The 22,554-nt window shown below is 36.6% G+C and overlaps 1 protein-coding gene across 1 annotated transcript; it reads left to right on the top strand.

Annotated features, from left to right (window-relative positions):
• Nucleotides 1-16,200: 16,200 nt before the first annotated feature.
• LOC141550310 (eukaryotic initiation factor 4A-III-like) lies at nt 16,201-17,956 on the top strand. Its single transcript, XM_074280823.1, has one exon. It carries the CDS (start codon nt 16,384-16,386, stop codon nt 16,672-16,674), a length of 291 nt encoding a protein of 96 aa, XP_074136924.1. The 5' UTR covers nt 16,201-16,383; the 3' UTR covers nt 16,675-17,956.
• The last annotated feature ends 4,598 nt before the right edge of the window (nt 17,957-22,554 follow it).

Below are 22,554 nucleotides of genomic sequence, written 5' to 3'. Positions count from 1 at the left end.
GAGAGAAAGGAAATGCAGCTACTTTTGTTGTTTAAGAAAGCCTGCCTTGTCAATCTAGTAAATGTATTCACATATAATCCTAATTTTCCAAGTGTGAAAAAAAATGGAGGAAGAGGAAAAGATATTTTACTTAACTGTTTAAAGGAGCAATTTAGGACTTACATAGGATTTATGTATTATGTGCTGTTCAGAATTTATACTGTCCACTTGACACCTTATTCCATTAAAACCTTTGTCATAGCAAAAATAATTTTCACTAGAATAACTCAAGTAGGCACCACACGTGTTACTATTTATTGAAAATGAAATGAAAAATTTAGGGTAGCTTTTTGATGGAGGATCTTGGTTATTATGAGGTGGTAGTTGAGGGAAAAGAAGGCTGTATTGGCTTGAGGTGTACTTGAATACTTGGGAGGCATTTGGCCTTGGTAAAACTATGCTGTATGAATTTAAGAATTATTCAAAAACTAGTTTAAATTATCCCAAGTCCATAAAAATACAGTAAGAAAATAATACATATTCCTAATGAAAACAGGAAGATAGCTATTCTTCTAATCTCCCCCCCCAAAAAAAAAAAATCTAGGATGAGGGGAATCAGACTAGGGAGGAACTAAAATGGGTATAATAAAGAGGAGCATGTATGAAAAGAATCAAGTTACTACAGTTTGGACTTAATTTTTCACACTTCTCTTAGATTGCTAATTATGTAATCAAAAATATTTTCCTTAAATGTTTCTAAAGAATCAATCACATAAGCTATTTGTTTTTTTGTTTTGTGTCAAATAAGGAGAGTTCAACAAGCTCCAGTGATGCAGAGTATAGGAAAGAAATTGTATAGTTAGGTGGGAAACCTAAGCCTAGAATAAAGAATCATATCTGAAATGTGTATACATTTAACAACTGATCCAAGACCTTTTAAAACAAGGTTATTCAGATTACAAACATCTTTACATAGATGCTCTGCTAGAGTTTGTGCAAATGAATAACACCTTATTCTTGGATTCAAAAAGCTTAATATTTTTAAGACTTTACAGGCATAACAACAGTAACAGAACAGTTTAAAGTACTTTGGGTAGGAATTCAGAAGAGAGATCATTTCCAGCCAAAGCAAATACGATTAGTAAATAAAGCATCACTTAAGCTGGATCTCAAATGGTATATTCATTTACACAGTGAGAGGTTGGAGATCCAAGTCTTATTAGGCTACATTTAGGGGAAATGAGATTGGAAATGCAGGGGGGAGTCAGCTTGCTAAGGAATTAGTGTTTTGAATTAAGGAGACCTGGTCAAGAAGGACGTTGGAAAAGGAGGGAAGCTGACATAAATACATCTACAAAAATTAAGAACATTTTCTAGCATCATGGGTGAAGCATAAATTGGAAGGGTGGGAGTGTCAAGAGTTTAATGGCAATGTAATCTATTATGTTTGTCTATGGGGTGACTAAATTAATTGCTTCCTGCTCCACTATTTGTGCTTATGCTTATACATAATTTTTCTGTATTGCCTATTTAACTGGTAATCTTTCAGAATTTGGATTATATCTGATTCTACATTAAAAAAAAACTATCCTAGTAAAAACACTGTGCAGTTAAAATGTAATTTCCTTTTTATACTTGAATTTTAATCCTGGATCATTGAAGATAATCAGACATCTTAATATTTTTATATTTTAAAGTATTATATAACTCATAATTGTTATGTTGTATTTGATTGTGTTGACCCTATTTGGCATCTTATTGGCAAAGATACTGGAATGGTTTTCCATTTCCTTCTCCAGCTCCTTTTACAGATGAGGAAACCCAGGCAAACTGGGATTAAGTGGCAAAGCTTTGGAAGACAGATTTGAATTCAAGGAATGAGTCTTAGTGATTCCAAGCCTGAATCTTAGTGATTCCAAACCTAGTCCTCTATTCTTTGCCTCAATTCATCTACAAAAGTTATTTTCTGAAATTTAAGATTTTAGTTTTATTTTTATAAACTATTTAAAATGCAACTTATTTTCTGAGATTTATACATCTTGGTTTTATGTAATTTTAATTTAAAAACTAAAATGTTAGTTTGCTGTGCTAGAGTTTAATGGTGTAGACTTGAGGTATGAGATTCCCCTTCTGGTCGCTGGAGGTTTAATGTGAAAGAACTCATGAACCCAAAAAGTTTGACTGGCAAAATTGAGTTTATTGTTGAAACTTCGGGAAGTCAGCTTTTGCTAGGAAGACTGACTTTTGAGTGACAAGATCCTGGCAGAGAAATAAAGAGGGGTTGTCCCTGAGAAGAGAATGTCTTCACAGTGGGCAGGGGTCCTGGCAGGTAACTATGCCAAGGAAAGAGAGGTTCCTTAACAAGGTAATTCAATGCTTGGGACATTCTGCAAAGAAATGAGTTTAAAATGCTCTAGGAAATCTGAGTCTGAAGTTCCCAAATGAAAAGAAAGCCAATACCCCAAGCCTAGATAACTTATCAGTATCTGGCCCAATTGAATGAAAATAATTTTGAAGGCTTTTTCAGCCTAATGGGGAGGGTCTGCTTTCCCAAAAAAATCAATGGGTGATTTCCCTTAGAAAAACCTTGCCTGTAAAGTATGATTTCTCCTAGATTCTTTGCAGCCTGGTAGACCCCAATCTCTCTTCTTTTGAAAATCAAAGAGAACACAGTTTCAGTGATTATTTTACATAATTTTATAGTGCTCACCTGTGTCAATGGGACACATGGGAAATTAGATATTATTTTTAAAAGAACAGGAAAATAAATGTAAACTTGAATTATTCCCCTATAACCACATTTAATTATTTGAATCTATGACTTTCTGAAAAGGATTAATAATGATTTGATAAAATTCAGCAAGTGTGAACATACTTTCTTCCAATAGGAAAAGGCAAATCTGTTTCTGTCACTCCTGCTGTCCTTAAAATTACTTTGTACAGATCTCCTGCACAGGTAGGGGAGAAAGGAGTGTATATTTATAATATCATAAATTTGCAGAATATTGGCTTAGGGGCAGAGTTTTAGTTTGTTATAGAATTACATTACATCATAACTCAATTTTCTTTTTTTTTTTTAAAGCTTCAAGTTATAAGTATTTGTGCTCCAAAGATATACATATATAGATACGTACATATACCCACACACATACACACACCACATTTAACAAAAATAATTTCTAAGTAATATCTTTTTTTTTATATCCAGCAGTTGCATTTATTTTATTTTATTTTATTTTTATTCATTTTTCCAAATTATCCCCTCCCTCCCTCCACTCCCTCCCCCCGATGGCAGGCAATCCCATACATTTTACATGTGTTACAATATAACCTAGATACAATATATGTGTGTAAATACCATTTTCTTGTTGCACATTAATTATTAGCTTCCGAAGGTATAAGTAACCTGGGTAGATAGACAGTAGTGCTAACAATTTACATTCGCTTCCCAGTGTTCCTTCTCTGGGTGTAGTTATTTCTGTCCATCATTGGTCAACTGGAAGTGAGTTGGATCTTCTTTATGTTGAAGATATCCACTTCCATCAGAATACATTCTCATACAGTATTGTTGCTGAAGTGTATAGTGATCTTCTGGTTCTGCTCATTTCACTCAGCAACAGTTGATTTAAGTCTCTCCAAGCCTCTCTGTATTCCTCCTGCTGGTCATTTCTTACAGAGCAATAATATTCCATAACCTTCATATACCACAATTTACCCAACCATTCTCCAATTGATGGACATCCATTCAACTTCCAGTTTCTAGCTACAACAAAAAGAGCTGCCACAAACATTTTGCCACATACAGGTCCCTTTCCACTCTTTAGTATTTCTTTGGGATATAATCCCAATAACAGCAACATATAAATAGTGGAATGGTTTTCCATTTCCTTCTCCAGCTCATTTTACAGATGAGAAAACCAAAGCAAACTGGGATTAAGTGACATAGCTTGGAGTCAAATTTGAACTCAAGGAATGAGTCTTAATGATTCCAAGCCTAGTCCTCTATCCTCTGTCTCAATTCATCTACAAAAATTATTTTCTGAAATTTAAGGTTTTAATTTTATTTTTATAAGCTATTTGAAAATGTAACTTTTTTTCCTGTGTTTATACATCTTAGTTATATAAAAACTACAACTTAATAGTTTGCTATGCTAAAGCTTATTTTCATGGGACATGGTGAAGAGAGGACCCCAAAACTCTAAAATTCCTTAAAGGAGAAAATCTCCTTCAACCCTGCCTCAGTGAGAGACCACCCTATGTAATCAGATAAAGTGGTCTATCTAGGTAGGGTTGGTTCAGTCCTGAGCTAAAGAATTCCAACCCTATTCAGATGAAGGTCTTGTATTCCATTCAACTCAAGTTGTATCCAGCCCCATCAAGAGCAATCCCCAGCTTGTAGCCAAGGCTTATAAAAGAGCCAAACTAAAATCCTCTCTTTGCAGAGGTTCCAAAGGTGCCAGCCATGCCAAGGAGCCTCTAACCACTGGATTATTCTTTTCCAGTGCCACCCTCTCTTTACTCTCACCTCTTTCCCTAACCAGACTTCATGCCTCTCTGTTAGGATTTCTAACTTTACTTCCCAATTCCTATAATAAACCTCTTATCAATCTAGGTTTTTCGGGTCTGTAAATTCCTTTACAGACCCTTTCCTTTTCCTCTGCATCACCAGAAGGGAGTCCCCCAAAAACTCCCTACACTTGCGCCAAATTCCAAAGGAGTGTAGGGGAACCAAACTTCTCCATTTGGTTCCCTGAACCTCGAACCTGCCACTAGACCTTATCATTTAACACCTTGACAAACAGAAACCCTAATCTCATTTTGGTTCCCTAAATCTAGACCTTATCAAGGGGAAGTTATTTTTAAAAGAACTTGAAAATTCAGCATATAAACTTGTATTATACCCCTAGGACCACATTTAATTATCTGAATCCATAGCTTACTGAAAAGGATTGATAATGATTTGATTAAATTCAGCAGTTAAATTCAACACTTCCTTCTAATAAAGGACCAAACTGTTTGTGTCACCCCCCCCCCCCACGGTCTTTAAAATTACTTTATAGGTATTAGAAAAGGGAGAAAGGGGGACTAGATAGTATGTATTTGAATGTTGGCTTTGGGGAATATTTTTTCCACTGTTGCTACAATATTACATCATAATTCAATTTTCAGTAAAATATTTGATTCCCTAAGTTCATGTTGGAGAAATTCTTAGTCTAATATATATTTGGCTAGGAGACTTTTTAGAAGCAAGGTGTAGATGGGCCAATTTTTTTTACTATAATTTTTTTACTATAAATTCAAGAAAAAAAAACTTTCACTTTGTGAAAAACATTTCTGGATAATGAAATTGATGAGAGTTAGGTAAGGGAAAACCCCTTTTGGTTCGTTTGTGCAAGGATATCTAGTTAAATGCAGTCTAGTGACAGCTCAGTATCCCCTGTAAAGGAATTTACAGGTCCAAAAACGTATATTGATAAAAACGGTTTATTATAGCGGCTTGGAAGTAAGGGTAAAGGTAGAAAGACGCCAGGGCCAGAGCTGGTCACTGGATGGACAGGAACTCTTATATGGCCGGAAGGATACCATGTTTTAGGGCTCCAGCAAAGAATGGACTCCAGGGTTTTTCTTTTTTATAATGGCTCTTGGTGATCTTGAAGGTGGGTGGAGTCCCGGGCTCCTGGTGGGTTTTCAGCCAGGGTCAGCATTGAATAGAATTCAATGGGTTTTTAGATAAGGAGCAGGCTGTTTGTGGGGGTTGGGGAAACCTGAGCAGATAGTGGGGGACTGGGAAAGCCCAAGTTAGCTCAGATCCAGTGGGGGCTGGGAAAACCTGTATATCATTGGAATTCAAAAGGGTGCTTTTTGACCAGGATTTGTGAATCAAAGATCCTAGCTTCTTCAGCCGTGGGGGGGTTGGGAATCAGAAAGGAATTTTAAAGGGACCATAAGCCACATCAGAATAACAAAGACCAAAATCTATTTCTTTTTTTCCCCCAAGAATCTTAGCTTATATTTTAGGCAATAGAACATGCAAATAAACAAACAAAAAAAATTGGAGAAAGAAGCAATAATTTGGGAAGCAGAGTGGAGAGGGGGAAATGGGAAGCTTCTAAAAACAGCTCCAAACCTTGAAGATTGAAGACAAGGCTTTTGAAAGGAAGGTGATCTAATGGAATTTAAATATGAAATTCTTCAATTTAAAGACTAGATTTTGAAAACATATTAATTCAATTTAAACAAACATTAAACAGCCTATTCTATGTGAGGTATTGTTTCTGCCTGTTGAGCAACTTATCAACATAAATTTATCCATTAAAATGCTACTATTAGATAATGAATTGGTCTACTATTTGTTTCATCATTTGTATGTCAGACTTGTTTAGATCAGTATCTGGATTTTTTCCATACTCAATATTTTTTTTTCTTAAATCTAGACTATTTGAAATCCTGCCTCTCTAAAACATAATTAAGAGAAGCTAATTTTCCCTAAGTCCCTAAGACATAAATGACTACAGTGACCAATATCACTTAGTAAAAACTAGGATAGCAAACTATTTTACTCTTTCATATTTAAATGGATCTGAAAGAGTTGTAGATAAATTCCAAAATTGTTGTCATTCTTAGTTTTAGTCAAATAAGTGATTTTGTAATGGAAATGACTATTCCTAGTATTAATTATAAGGTTTATTAAGGATTACATATGAGGAAATAGGCCCTTAGAATAAAAGACAAAAAGTAAGGAAGTAAATACATTTCATTTTTCCTTACATTGAGCAACTGGCTGAAGTACCTACATGGTGGATTTTAGGAGTTAATTGCTGATTACATTATTTTGGACAATTTTTGTTGAGTTATTTTAATCACGTCTGACTATAATGATCCCTTTTTGGGTTTTTTTGGTAAAGATAATAGAGTGATTTGCCCTCTGCCTTACCATCCCCCAGCTCATTTTTTAAAATGAGAACTGAAGCAAAACAGGGTTGAGTTACTTGAATAAAGTCACTTAGCTATAAAGGGTCTCTTAGCTCAGATTTGCTTTTATAAAGATAATTCATTCTGGTTCCAAGCTCAATGCTCTATCTACTCAACAAGCTAACCTAGTTGCTCCCCCCGCCAATACATAATAGGATGTTACTAAAAATCTTAAAAGGGGTGAGCTGAAGGACTTGAGGGGAAAAAAAAAGTTTTGAAATGCTCCTGATGAGAGTGGGATACTCAGAAAAGAATTGAAAAATATCTAATTGATTATAGATAACATTAATTTCTAGTGGACTCTGTTGGCATTGTTTCTATATTAATGCAGCCAGAACCAGAGGAATGACCCATGAAACAATACTTATACTAGTATCAGGTAAAAGGAACTGAAGATGCATATTTAAAAGACTTGAGAAAATCGTGTAAAGATATTATTTCAATTTTTTGAAGAACTGGGTTAAAAAAATTAAAAGTTTGTTATCTCTGAAAATAGTTCATCATTTTTCTGTTCCTCACTATTGCAAAACCTAATACATCAGGCAGGAACACAGAATAAAATAGAGTTGAGTGGAAAGAACGATGAACATGAACTTGGGTTCAAATCCTAATCCTGCCACCAATTGCAAGTGTGATTTTATATAACTATGACTCCAAGATAAGAATCAATCTCACCAATAAATTTATACACCAAATAGCTTATTTCTCGTAGCTGTGGTAAATTATTTCCTGCTACCTGCTGGTAATTTCCATGTATTTGGCTTTTTTCCTTTTGCCATTTTGTCTAAAAATAAATTCTCTTACCCTCCTTTTCCCTCCCTACCTATAGAAATCCTCTCCTTCCCTCCCCATCCAACAAACTTAGTTGGATCTATCTTCAACTATGAAGTGGCCTCCATAATATCTCCAGAATATTTCACACTGTTTCTTACTGTTTCTTCCCATCCAGAATTTTGGCTATTTTAAAAATAGCTTACAAAGAAAAGATTTCTTGTGATATATTTAGCAGTTGTCATGCATTTCAAATGTAAACATTTCAGACACTGTGCTAAGTTTTGAAGATACAAACACATACCAAAATCCCTATTAACTGGAGATTTCCATTGGTAGATGGTGCTCACCGATATTTAAAAACTAGAAAGCTGCTCCTGGGAAAATAAGTTAGCAATTTGAATAGAAACTAAATGTGATCAAAGGAGAACTAGAGATCATTATTGATCACAAAATAGAAGATTTTGATTACATCAAATTAAAAAAAAAAACTTTTGTACAAACAAAACTAATGCAAACAAGATTAGAAGGGAAGTAACAAATTGGGAAAATATTTTACAGTTAAAGGTTCTGATAAAGGTCTCATTTCAAAAATATATAGAGAACTGACCCTAATTTATAAGAAATCAAACCATTCTCCAATTGATAAATGGTCAAAGGATATGAACAGACAATTTTCAGATGATGAAATTGAAACTATATCCACTCATATGAAAGTGTTCCAAATTACTACTGATCAGAGAAATGCAAATTAAGACAACTCTGAGATACCACTACACACCTGTCAGATTGGCTAAGATGACAGGAAAAGATAATGATGAATGTTGGAGGGGATGTGGGAAAACTGGGACACTGATGCATTGTTGGTGGAGTTGTGAAAGAATCCAGCCATTCTGGAGAGCAATTTGGAACTATGCCCAAAAAGTTATCAAACTGTGCATACCATTTGATCCAGCAGTGCTACTACTGGGCTTATATCCCAAAGAAATACTAAAGATGGGAAAGGGACCTGTATGTGCCAAAATGTTTGTGGCAGCTCTTTTTGTAGTGGCTAGAAACTGGAAAATGAATGGATTCCCATCAATTGGAGAATGGTTGGTTATGGAATATTATTGTTCTATAAGAAATGACCAGCAGAATGAATACAGAGAGGCTTGGAGAGACTTACATGAACTGCTCTGAGTGAAATGAGCAGAACCAGGAGATCACTATACACTTCAACAACGATACTGTATGAGGATGTATTCTGATGGAAGTGGATATCATCAACATAAAGAAGCTCTAATTCACTTCCAGTTGAACAATGATGGACAGAAACAGCTACACCCAGAGAAGGAACACTGGGAATTGAATGTAAACTGTTAGCACTAACTGTCTTTCTACCCAGGTTGCTTATACCTTCGGAATCCAATTCTTACCGTGCAACAAGAAAATTGGTCAGCATGAAGTTGGGGATTTTTCACAGTAGAAGCCACGCCAGAAAAATTTGCTGGCTCAGCCTTCAGTAGAAGTCCAGGGCATTCCTCAGTTACTGCATTAGCACCACTGCTAGAAACCACTGTCCAGGGTGGAACACTACCCTGATCTGACAACCCCTAGGAAATTCCAGAGTCATTCTGAAATGAAGTTGCTGCCAAACCAGACAGAGGAGTCAGGGAAGAGTTCAGAGGCAAGTTCGTCCCTTTCAATGGGGAATGAATGGATTTGATCCAAGAGTAGTTTGTAGTGTTGGCCACACTATGGAGGTTAAGATGTGGGTCTGAAAGTTCATTCTTTACGTCAGGTTGCAACGTCTCAGTTTTGTTACCTAAAAGTTGGGATGCCTTGGTGTGCATTTCAGGAATTCCATTTTTTGAATTTTACCTTAGGTGGATGTTTCTTTGGCACCTGCCCGGGCTTTTCAGCTGGCACCCTCCAGATGTCCGCTGCTTTCTTCTTTGTGGCTCTCATTGGCTTGGCTAACATCCTCACTTCTTGGGGGAAGGCGGTGAGCACCTGGATGGCCCCTGTTTTAATTTTGGCTTCTAATCCTTCTTTTGTACCAAAGTGGCAGCACATAGAGCTGCTCTTCTTTGGGAATCACACCCACTGATCGATTGTAACATGCCCTCCTGGCAGTTACAATTACTAGTCTTCCCTAGGCCCAACAGAGTACCTTTGACCACTGACCTTTGCAGTGTCAACTCTACCCGGATCACCTCCTCTGAGGCCTTCAAAGGTCTCTGGCCACGATCTCTTGAATCTATAGTTTAATAACCAGTAGCGCACTCAAGAACAGCCACATGTAATCTTAAAAGCCTTTTTTATACCTACTCACATAATGCCCTGACTTGATGCCCTGATGTTGGAGACAGGAGATAATAAAACATTGAGCAACTGGGATAACTGCGTCCCACACAAAGGGAAACATTCCAGGGAGAAACGACCCTGGAGGCCCCACAAAGGGAACATTCTAGAGCTTAACAACCCTGGAGGCCCCAGGGAAGATGTTTAACCACAGGAGCATCATGAACCCTGCCAGAAGGAGATATCTCCTTCTCCTTATCACCCTCGAGCCATAAATTTTGCAAGCAACAAATATAAAAGCTTTCTCTCTCTGCCTAATAAACAGACCTTGACAAGAATTTGCTTGGTCTTGCTCTTCCTTTCTCGCCCGTTTCCCTTTCAGGCTGGGTTCCCCTCGACTCCCGAATAACTAAGTCCCGGTGGACGGGACACCCTGACTTGTTGGTTCCCTCGTGAACACCTGGTCAGAAGACCCATGTGTTCACTACCAAAATCCTTACCTCTTTTGGCTATCCATCTTGGCTTGGCCATCCAGGCTAGGGAGCCAGGGTAAAGAGTTCCAGGTTAAAGAGAGCAACTGCTGCCTGCAGTGGGCTTTTAAAGAGCCTGTGAGGACACACACACAGCCAATCATTGAGAGAGTCACCCATTACAAAGCTATCTCAATGTGGCCAAGATCCCACCTACAAGGTAGTCCTAATATCCACAGAAATTACTTCCTGGGGGGACTCAAATCTCCCATTGCACTGTGTCCGCCCATTTAAAGGGCCCTTACAATCGATTTATCTTCTCTTGTCAAAGTACAGACCACAGTGCTTCTGTTACTCATGTTATGTGTGTCTTTGTGTTCTTGATGACTATATTTGCAATTTATGATTATAGTGACAGTCATTAAAGAATAAAAAGTACATGTTTGATTTCTGTGTTATTGTTGCAGTAACAAGCATGTTCTCAAGAGTTAAGACTCAAATGTCTCCAAACTAAGTAGAAGCATTAATTTGTGGAAACACATCTTGAAGGCCATTCTCCTAAAGGGAGGCAGTCTAGTCCAAGCAAAAGTGATTTCTTTATAGAGCAAGAGTTCCTTGTATTACAAAACTAATGAAAAAGGTCTATCAAGCCATGATTGTGGAAGAAACAAAGGACCCAGTGAACGTGCTATTTCCTAGGGGATATCTATCACATTACTATTCCCCCCCACTTCAGGAGGTGGGGAAGGACTACAACGCTATTAGATCTTAATGAGCTTAAAGCTAGTAAAAGGCAACAGGGGTTGGCTATATACTGGCACTATTTCTGGGGAAATTTTCATAATCAACATTCCCTGTAAGCTGTGTATCCATTGGCTAGCTTGTTTCTCTGTGTTTATGTGAGGCCTGAGTTTGGGACTAGATGTTTATTGTTCACAGAAGACTTTATACTGATCTCATTATTATGATAGGGTTTTGATCATTTAGAAGTTTATATAAACATCAACTAGTATCGATGAAGATGGAATATCATTGGAATAAACTGCTAAATTATAGGTTCATAATTCCTTTTTCTGTCTGGGTTTATAAATCTTATGTTAATCTTCTCAGATTTCTAATTTCATTAAATACCTTTTAGTTTTTCAGATCAAGTACTCTAAATATTCTCTCATGGCTCTACAATTAAGAATTATATGACACTTTAGTCCAGGGGTGAGGAACAGCTGGCCAGGCTCGCTCTGAGACTCATGAAATCATTGGTTAAGGCAACCACAGGTGGTGATAAAGTGAAAGCTAGGTGCAACAACCTCCTACTGCTTAAGCTCTTTCACTTGATAACAGGAATGATATTTGTAAAGTGGCAGCACATGGAGCTGCTCCTCTTTGGGAATCACAGGAATGATATAAATTTCCAAATGGCCTTTGGAAGGAAAAAGGTTCCCCATCCTTGCTCTAGTCTTTTATGGGCTTATTAATTGAATTTCTAGTATAGTTGAGGATTAAAATCTAAGATTTAGAATTTGCAAATTACAACATAAACGTAAATTACAATCATTTGCATGACTTCAGTTTTGGGGGGAGGTTTAGGCCATGTAAGAGTCTTGGAGAAGTAAGTACACTTATTCTTTCCTGGTGGAATTGCAAATTTGTAGAAAACTTTACTGGTGAGCAATTCCTCTACATATTAATGACTAGAAGGTAGTAGTATAAACATTCAGAAAATTGATTGTCCTCTTGTTGATATGTAAGTGGATGTAGAAAACACAGGATTTTTGATTTAAAAAGAAAAAAAAAAACACTTTAAAGTTGACAGTTGAGGGACAGAGCATTCAAATCTTATAAACAAATTTTTTAAAAGTTAAGCAATAATACATGATTTAAATGAAAGTGTGGATCATAAGCATTGACACACATTTTTTTTTACATATATCAATTTGGAAAGTAAAAATAAAGATGATTTCAGAAGGTTTTTATCACATATACATATTACAACTAAGATCTCATCTTTCTTCCTCAGGCTGTTATTTCAGGTCTGAACAACATAAAATATATTAAGAAATTTTTATCCCAGATTTCTTTGGCTTTTCACGAGATTAGCTTCATGGACACCTAATTTGGACACTGTTAACCACAGTTAATAAAATCAGCCTAATAAAATAGTAAAGTAAATACCAACAGATAAAAAATGTGGATATCAGTCAAACTTGTCTAAATCAAAATCCTTCATGTTACAGGTTATCAGTTTTCCATTAACTTTATGGAATGTTTTTGCGGTAGTCTAAGGGCTTTATCTCTTGAATTGATGGCAATCAAATTTCTTGACTTGCACTTATGAGAAATAACTTTGAACTTGGGGAGTTATTGAACTTAAAAGTCTAATTTATTACAATTGCAGCAGTGAGTGTCCTATAGAATAGATACATTTGGAGTTAAAACATGTATTAAACAAAACAGTGATTAAGACTTGAAATTATTTGTCAGAGGCTGCAAGGGGCTAGCAGCTCTGTTCAAGCACCTCTGAACAGTGGGAGGCAAGGGTTTATTAAAGTTAAAACCCACAAGCTTGAGGGCTGTTAATTGCATTACATAGGAAGATACAGAAGGAGACATAAGTAGTTATAACCTTATAGCAGGGGAGTTCTGAAAATAGGTACAGAATGAAGTACTCTGAGCACAAGGACATTGGATTCTGCTTAGACAAAATTCCTGGGTAAAGGATATGGGAGAGAAAGATGGGGCAAGCAGGAGCTAATGCAACAATAAATTGCAAATTTATTATTTTTTCATTATAGCTTTTTACTTACAAGATACATGCATAGGTAATTTTTCAGCATTGACAACTGCAAAACCTTTTGTTCCAACTTTTCCCCTTCTTGCCCCCACTCCTTCCCCAGATGGCAGGGTGACCAATACATGTTAAATAGATTAGAGTATGTGAAATACAATATATGTATTTGTATCCGTACAGTTATTTTGCTGTATAAAGAGAATCAGACTTTGAAATAGTGTACATTTAGCCTGTGAAGGAAATCAAAAATGCAGTCGGACAAAAATAGAGGGATTAGGAATTCTATGTAGTGGTTCATACTCATCTCTCAGATTCATTCATTCTTTCTTTCTTTTTCTTTCTTTCTTTTTCTTTCTTTCTTCATTAAGTGACTTGCCCAGGGTCACACAGCTAGGAAGTGTTAAGTGTCTGAGACCAGATTTGAACTGGGGTCCTCCTGAATAAAAGCTGGTGCTTTATCCACTGTACCACCTAGCTGCCTTCTCCCAGAGTTCTTTTCCTGGGATACACAGCAAATTAAAAAACCCATTTATCCAAATCATAGCAAAACAGAAATCAGAAAAAGTGTTCATAGGAGACAATACATAGCAGACTGGGGTCTCCCACTGGGATCAAGATAACTCTACTAAGATAATCTTAGCTCTCACCCACAAGGAAATTCATATCTTCTCATAGGTTTTTTTTTTTTTTTTTTTTTTTACTTCAGCAACCTGTAGTTGGCCTTTTCCATTTTCCCTCTTGATACTGGAACACCAAAGTGCTCAAAGCAATTTGACACTTGAAAAACTAGGTCGGCCATCTGTCCCCTTTCTTAACTATCCTTAAATACCTGAATGGGTATTGCCTCAGACAAACTGAGACTTGAGAAAGACCCAAAGTCTCCCACTATTTCTGTGATCATCTCCAGTCATCCTGATCTATGTCTTGCTACTGCACTTGGATGACTCTGGAGGGGCAAATGAGGCTCATGACTTTGCACAACCTTGCCTCACTTAAATCAATTCACTTGCAAGTGAAAACATTACCCTCCTAATTTTATTGTTCCTCTTAATTGTTCATTCTTATTAAAGAATGAGCAGCAACAATTTGAAGACTTGAAATTTGACAAGTCCCCACAGGGAACTCAACTTGAAGAGTCCAGAAGAAGGGGAATGGTTGAGAAAAATGACTCTAGTTTCTAACCAAACTCACCTTATCCCTTTAGAAGGACAGGGCCTTCATCTCTGGACATACCAATGAGCTTTGGAACTGTGGTTATGGTAAATTAGAACATTGAGGCTTCTTAAGTTGTTGGTCCAAAATCATATAAATGGTGAATAAAGGAGAACTAGAAACCAAGTATTTTGACTTTTGATCTTTCTACTATGCCACAAACAGTGGCACATCATTATCAAGAGTCCAATGATTATTTGCTTATTGAAGTAGATATTTACTCTTCTTTCTTCTCCCACTCCACCATTCTTATATTTAATCAGTAAAAGTGCTGTTTTCTGCACCAGTGTCCCTATCTCGTTTATTCTCAGTGTTACCAGCATGATTCACATATTTATCAATTTGTGTACAATTACAAGAGACACTCGGTTTTCTCACCTCAAATCTTTTTTAATTCGTCCTACACACTTATCAAATTAAACTTAATAAGTACTATTTCCCTGATTTAAAATCTTTATTGACTTCCCATTCCCGGAAGATAATGACCAATCTCTTTAATCTAATATTCAGGTTTCTCCTCAAGCTAACATCAACCTATCTTTTAAACTTTTTCCTTCTACCAAATGTAATCATATATCTTTGTTTATTATGGCTGACTATATTCAGTAACCTTATAGAGAAATAAAAGTAATTGTTATTAAGAAAACTTTCTCCATTTACTAAATATTTAATATGTAATGAACTAGAGAGAAGGTCCCAGCTAATTAATTAGTTTAAAAGACCTCAGTTTATTTATGAAAAGGATTCTCAACTTTGTTAGGGTGGTATCATATGACAGACATGCAGAGCATGCAAAAGATTCATTACTAGCAAAAAGGATACTAATGATGAATTATAATTCACAAAAGCAAAAACTTCTTGAAGAATTCTCGTCAACTAGCCTGGTGTTCCAGCTCCTATCTTTAAGAATGAGTTCAATTGTATCCAGCCATTCTGGAGAGCGATTTCGAATTATGTTCAAAAAGTTACCAAACTGTGCATACCCTTTGATCCAGAAGTGTTACTACTGGGCTTATATCCCAAAGCGATTTTAAAGAAGGGAAAAGGGACCTGTATGTGCAAGAATGCTTGTGGCAGCCCTCTTTGTGGTGGCCAAAAACTGGAAACTACATGGACGCCCATCGGTTGGAGAATGGCTGAATAAAATGTGGTATATGAATGTTATGGAATGTTATTGTTCTGTAAGAAATGATAGTGAAAATGAGCATATAACATAACATTTTTTACTCTTTGTTGTTTTCATTATTTCATTTTTTTTTCCTTCTTGATCTGATTTTTCTTGTGCAGTAAGATTACTAACTATAAACATGTATACATATGTTGGATTTAACATGTACTTGTAACATATTTAACATGTATTGGATTACCTGCCATCTAGGGGAGGGGGTGAGGAGGAAGGAAATATTTGGAACAAGGTTTTACATGGGTCAATGAAGAAAAATTATCTATGTATATGTTTTGTAAATAAGATTTATTAATAAAGTAAACCCTGATTATCTAAAGTTCTTGAATAAACAATTATTATGAACCGTGCCCCAGAGCCGGGACTTCTTCCCCTACTAAAATATAATTTCCTCCCCGTCCCCGTATTCTCTTGGTTATTTAGGTGGCTTAAGGAAGCTTATGGGGCCCGGAAGAGGCTGAGGCAAACAAGGCACTCGGCCCACTCCCCGCCCACTCCAAGAGAAAGCGCGAGGTCTTTCGCGGTCACGTGATTTGGGGGACCAACGAACCGTCTGCACGTTCCTGCACGTACACCCGCCTATCCTAACTTATTTTATGGCGATGGGCAAATGACGGCGCAGCGTTTCAGCTCTTTTTGTGCACATTTTTCTGAGGTTTCGGCTTAAGCGCACGAGCAGTTCGTTGCCCCACTCCCTACCTTTTTTCGGCTTTCCGGGAAGTATGGCTGCCACAGCCACGATGGCTACTTCAGGTTCTGCGCGAAAGCGGCTGCTGAAGGAGGAAGACATGACCAAAGTGGAATTCGAGACCAGCGAAGAGGTGGACGTGACACCCACCTTCGACACGATGGGTTTGCGGGAGGACCTGTTGCGTGGCATATACGCCTACGGTGAGCAGTGCGTGGGGGCTGACGAGGTTGCAGGGGTCTCGCCGACCGAAGCAGGCACGCGGCTGGAAGGGAAGGAGGCACGGACCAGGGAGAGAAGGGTAGAATGTGCTCTGGACTTTTAGAATGAGAAGAGTGTCGTTTAAAATCCGGTGCCTTTTTAGCCCTTTGCTCAAGTGGCAGCCTAAGTAGCTTCAAGCCCCGCCCCGCGATGACCTCACTGGCCGGGGCCTGCGAACTTCCAGACTCGAGCTTGCTTCTGAGCCCTTGGAAGGAGGGGAGCTGCACGCTTCCCCAGATTCCCATCAGCAGAATAGAGTTGGAAGCATCATCTAGTTCAACCCACCCATCTCTATGATGAGGAAAACTTGAGAAGTTCTCCAGACACTAGTGATTCTTAACTGCTATAAGCTAATGCATCTTTCCATCATTTATGATCCCTTCCTCCAATCTGGGATAATTCTGCTTTGTGCCTTTATCTCTTTGGGAGATTATCGATCCACTCCAATGCCCTTATTTTTACAAGGGAGAAAACGAGACTTTCGCTAAAGGTTTCTTGGGAGTGTTTTCACAATAAAAGTAACCGTAATTGGTGGGAGGAAAAAACAAATCTACTTTAGCCAGAAAGCTTGCTAACATTATAAGTCGTTTCTACTTTACAGCTCTGTAAACTATCTTTAAAGTATAATTGTAGATAAAATAAAGTTGACTTTGCAAAGGCTTTTCCTCAGCATTTCCATAAAGTTGGAAATTCTTATAAAGATACTGAGACATATAAGTTATCTTTTTTACTCAATTTCTTGAGTCTAGCCTTGGGGTCCTTAGTCAAATTCTGGTCTTGCAACTACCTGAGTTTTACAATCTAATCATCCTGTACTACTCACTCACTCACCTACTCTCCATATATATAATCTGGTGTGGAGGTTTGTCAATTGCACCTTTGCAACAGCAACATTTCTGGAATACACCCTCTTCTAATACTGCTACTGCATTAGCTCATCACCTCATGCTTGCATTGTTGTCATAAACTGCTGTCAGATAGGCCTGTTTCATGTCACTCCCTGCTTCAATCCATCCTCCATTTAACCACTTAATAGATTTTCCTGAATCAAAGTTATGACCATATGATCCATCACCACCACTATCAACGCATCCCCACTCAAATTCCAGTGGCTCCTAAAAGATGCTCTCATTGGCATTCAAAGTCCTTCATAACCTAGCCCCCTCCTACCTTTCCAGACTTCTCATACCTTATTCCCCATCACCAATTCTTCCATTCAGTGATATTAATCTCTTTGCTTTTCCATTAATAAGACACTCCCTCTTAGCACTGGGCATTTTCTCTGGCTGTTGCTCTGGTCTGAACTCTCCCTTCCTTTGCTAAACCTAGGTTTTTTAAAGTCCAAACCAAGTTGTTGTTGTTTTTTTTTTTTTTTTTTTTTTTTTTTTTTTTAAACTAAAAGCTAGAATTAGCCCCTCTTTAATTCTGGTGACTTCTCTCTATAAATCACTTCTATTTATAGGTTGCTTTATATACATTTGTTTGTATATTGTCTCATCCATTAAATTGTTGAATTCCTTGAAATTAAGAACTATCTTTTACTTCTTTTTATATATGTGGTTCACACCATACCTGTACTTAATAAATGTTTATGGATTGACTAATTTTTAGTATTGTATCTAGAAAAGTACACATAATTTGTGTATTTAAATTCACATTTACTTAAAAGTCACTTAATTAAAAGTATATTAGTTGAATTAGAAATGACAGATTATTGGAAGTCAAAGTAATGAACATTTACAAACCAAACATAGTCTTCTCCCTATTATGTGCCTATGTGAGTTGTTTTACAGTGGTAAATTCAGTTTTGAACACAATTATTCTGAGCATGCGTGGGAAGAGTATTAGACTTGGGATGAGACAAAACTTGACTTTGAATCTGAACTTAAAACAGGTTGTCTAACTATGGCTAAGTTATTGAATTTTCCTTATCTTTAGTGGCATATGAATACCTGTAATACCTATCTCCAAATTTTTGTGGGATTCAAATGAAATCATGTATGCAAAGTACTATGAAAATTTTAAGACACTATGTCATCTATTATCTCTGTGGGAGAATATCAGAGGAGTGAGTGACATGGTCTCTGACCTTAAGATATCTGTCTAGTTGAGAAACAGAACATAAGTAAAGAATAATTTAGTAAGTAAAGAATATTTATATCTCTATAAAGAATGTTTACATTACGGGAGCCACAGAATGCAAGTGAGGAAAAGGGAGGTCTGGATAGTCACAATGGTGATCTCATTAAATAAAAGTAAAAAATTAAGTCTAAAAGTGAAGGATTATTGAAAATTTTCCAAAGTATTATTTTCAGAAAAAGCTAAATTATGAACTTTTAAGTCTTTTAACTGACAGTTCATTTAATAATTTCATGCTTTTGATTAATATGGAACTATGTTTAGAAAAATTGCACATGTTAAACCTGTATCTGATTGCATGCTGTCTTAATGGTGTATGGGGGGGGGGGGGATTTGGAGCACAAAGTTTTGCAAAGATGAATGTTGAAAACTTACCTTTGCCATGCATTTGGGGAAAAAAATACTATTAGAAAATGAATAAATAAAAAAATGCTTTATTAAAACTTAGGCAGCTCTAATGTTTAGTTGAGATATCATGGTGATTCAGGGCTCTTTAATTTCTCCAGGCTTTCTTGACCTACAGCATCTGCTATGATAAGGGACTGTTTTTTGGATCTCTCATATAAATTCTTATTTGGACTCTGCAAAAGGTGGCTAGCTTAACTATGGAAATAGGTAATCCCTGAAGAATCACTTGTTCTTTCAGCATCCATGAATATACATGAATATCTATGTTTCAGATAGTAGAAAATAATAAATGCTTGGAAATATGTGGAAAAGGAGTTGTATTTATGTATGAGTATGGTAAACTGAGTGTCTTTAACTTTCTGACTTCATTTTATCAACAAATAATTATGAACACAAAATATATTTTTCCTTGTTTTTAAAAAATTTCATTTAAACAAAAAAAACATTCTGCCTCCTCAGTATCTCATATTTATTCTTTCCTGCCATTCAGAATCATTGCAGTAAGGTCATCAAACCCTTATTTGGACTCCTAGTTAGACTATCAAGCCCTTATTGAACTACTTAGGCTGACACATTTTATATCGCTCTTCTTTATGAAAGTCTACATTTCCAGTCCTACTGATCTCCTAGATTTCCCAAAACAATGCTGTTTCTCCTCTCTATGACTTCACATATATACTCCTTTCCCACATTTGGATGTGTTCCCTTTTTATCTTTGCCTTTTAAAGCCCTTAACTTCGTTTGTAGTTCAGCTCAGGAGACATCCTATTTCTTTATGACCTCTGTCTTCTATTTTTTAGTGTTCTTTCCTTCAAATTATACAATTGTATACCTGTAAGATAAAGTCACACAGCAAGGTAGTGGCAAAGCTAAGAATAAAATTAAAGGCTTTTGATGATCTTTAGTATTGTAACCAGTTCATTTCAGCAAGCATTATGTTTCTTATGTGCAGAACATTGTGGTACATTCACAAATGTGTAGATGAAAACAAAATTTTTTCCTTCATGGGATTTAGTCTGGTGGGCAGACATGATTAATGCACAAAATAACAAACATCTGTTAAGCAGTTACTGTGTACAAAACACACTGCTAGGACCTAAGAGATTTACAGTTAAAGTTCAGAATTGGAAGGGACTTCAGAGGCTTAGTAGTCCAATCCACAACTGAATGACTTCTCTACAACATATGCAACTAGCAGCTACCCTTTCCTGCACTAGGAAAGAGATTTTCTTTAGCTTCTTGCTCTTCACTAGCATTTTGAATTACTGTCTTTTGAGCATACCTCCTACAAACTTCCCTCCTTAATTCTCTTTCTGTTAAAGACATTGTCATCTTAATTATCTTTGATTCTACCTTTTCCCTTATTGTTCCTCCTCAGAAAATCTATGAAGTCTGCCCTGTAGTATTTCTAGAATTCCCTTTTCCCCAGTTCCTATTGACTCTCCTTCTAATTGTTCACACTGTTGTGAATAGTTCAGCACTTATTTATAGGCACTTAGTCAATGCTTATTGACTAATACAAATCATCTGCCCCCAAATTTTGAGTGGTTCTTCATTGTTTCTTCAACCTGTCATCCAAAGAATTTTGGAATCAAAAGTTTCCACCAGTAAAGTCAAGGTGACTTTTAAATGAAAGTCATCTGACTTTAATTTCGCCTTTCAGACTTATTTTACACTGTTCACTTTCACATGTGTAAATATTGGTGTACCAGCCAAATTAAATTGCAAAATTTGAAAGAAGTGATCTCATTGGTAATCTAGTTCAACTCATCTCAATGCCCTTTCCACTTTTTAATAGCTCTAATATTTAGAAAGTTTTCCCTGATGGCAAGTCCAAATATGTTTTTGTACCTCCTACTCACTGTTCCTGGTTCTGCTCTGTGGCCAAATTGAACAAATCTAGTTTCTTTTCATATATGACATAACTCTTAAGCTGTGTGTCACCATTTTTCTCTTCTAGTAGTAATCAAATCACCTGTGTCTATGTAACCCTTAAGGTTTGTGAGACACTTTGCATATTACCTCATTTGATGCTCACAACAAATGTGATAGGTGCTACTATCCGCATTTTGCAGATGAAAAATTTGAGGGTACAGAGACGTCACAGATGTAAGTGTCTGTCTCACTATTTAATTATCTGATTATTATGGCATGGATTCTGGACTCTTTTCCTTTAGCAATGTGAAAGACAGACCAAAAAAAAAAAAAAAAAAAACCAAAGAAAATGTATGCTTTGACCTGCATTCAGATGCTGTAAATTCATTCTCTGGGAATGAGTAGATTTTTCTTAAGTCCTTTAGATCATTGTATTGCAGAGAATAGTTATGTCAAAACTTTTTTTCCTATGTGAAATTTATTTGGGTACTATTAATTGCTGGTTTTCCTTCTTCCACATTGCATTTAATTTTCATATATACTTACATATACATGTGAGGGATAGAAAATCCTATCCAAAAATGACTTCTCAGAGACCTCTTGAAGTAAAAAGCAGGAAAGTTGTTTATTTAACAAATTCTCATGAGAATGAGCAATTCCACCGTGAGGAGGAAAGAAAGAAAGCTCACGGTAGAAGGGCTAAAGAACTAAGGGAAGATATACAGTTTTTATAGGTTTAATTGCAAAAGGATTACATCATGAGTTTGGGGAACATTAAGGGATTAGGTGCCCCCCCCTCCCCACCAGTTAATTGAATGTTATCATTCATGTCAAAAACAACAGATTTTCCAGTTCAGGGAAGAACCATACATTAAACAATTAGTCGCCTAAACATTGACAGCCTGGACAGACATAAATGTCATCATATATCTCAAAATCTAAGCAATTAGTAGCCTAAACATTGAACATACCTATGCAGGTCACAGAGACCTAGAGAAGATAGAATACAGAAAAGGAATTTAACATTACTGTAAGTTCTTCACCATATCCTTACTTCATACTTGCTCCACACAGCTCCCCATTCCTAATATGTAAGTGATTTTTATCACATGCTCTATGAAGAACTTACACATTGCTCAAAGTCAGTTAACAAGCTCACACATTGTTTATCAAGTTCACTATCAGAATTATCCCCTTCCAACACTCTCCAGCCTCTTTTCTGAAGAATCATAATTTTAACAGCATCCTCTGGATGCAATAATTTTGAAAGGGATCGTTGGACTATTTTGGTTATTAGTTTATACAAGGTAAACATAATGGTAATAATATAATACCACTGATAGCAATTAGTCCATACCATAAAAGTTGTTTCCACCAGCTACCATCAAACCAGGACCACCATTAGAAAAAGGGGATTTCAATACCTGTACAGGCACATGAACTATTCTGCGAATACCTTTTTTAATTTCTTTTACCACTTGTCCATTGTCATCAATTTGCATGCAACAAGTAGACAAGTTTA

This window comes from Sminthopsis crassicaudata, chromosome 1 (genome assembly GCF_048593235.1).
Source record: "Sminthopsis crassicaudata isolate SCR6 chromosome 1, ASM4859323v1, whole genome shotgun sequence".
NCBI lineage: Eukaryota > Metazoa > Chordata > Mammalia > Dasyuromorphia > Dasyuridae > Sminthopsis > Sminthopsis crassicaudata.
The sequence above is the reverse complement of the archived record's forward strand: the minus strand, read 5'-3'. Positions and strand labels throughout refer to the sequence as shown.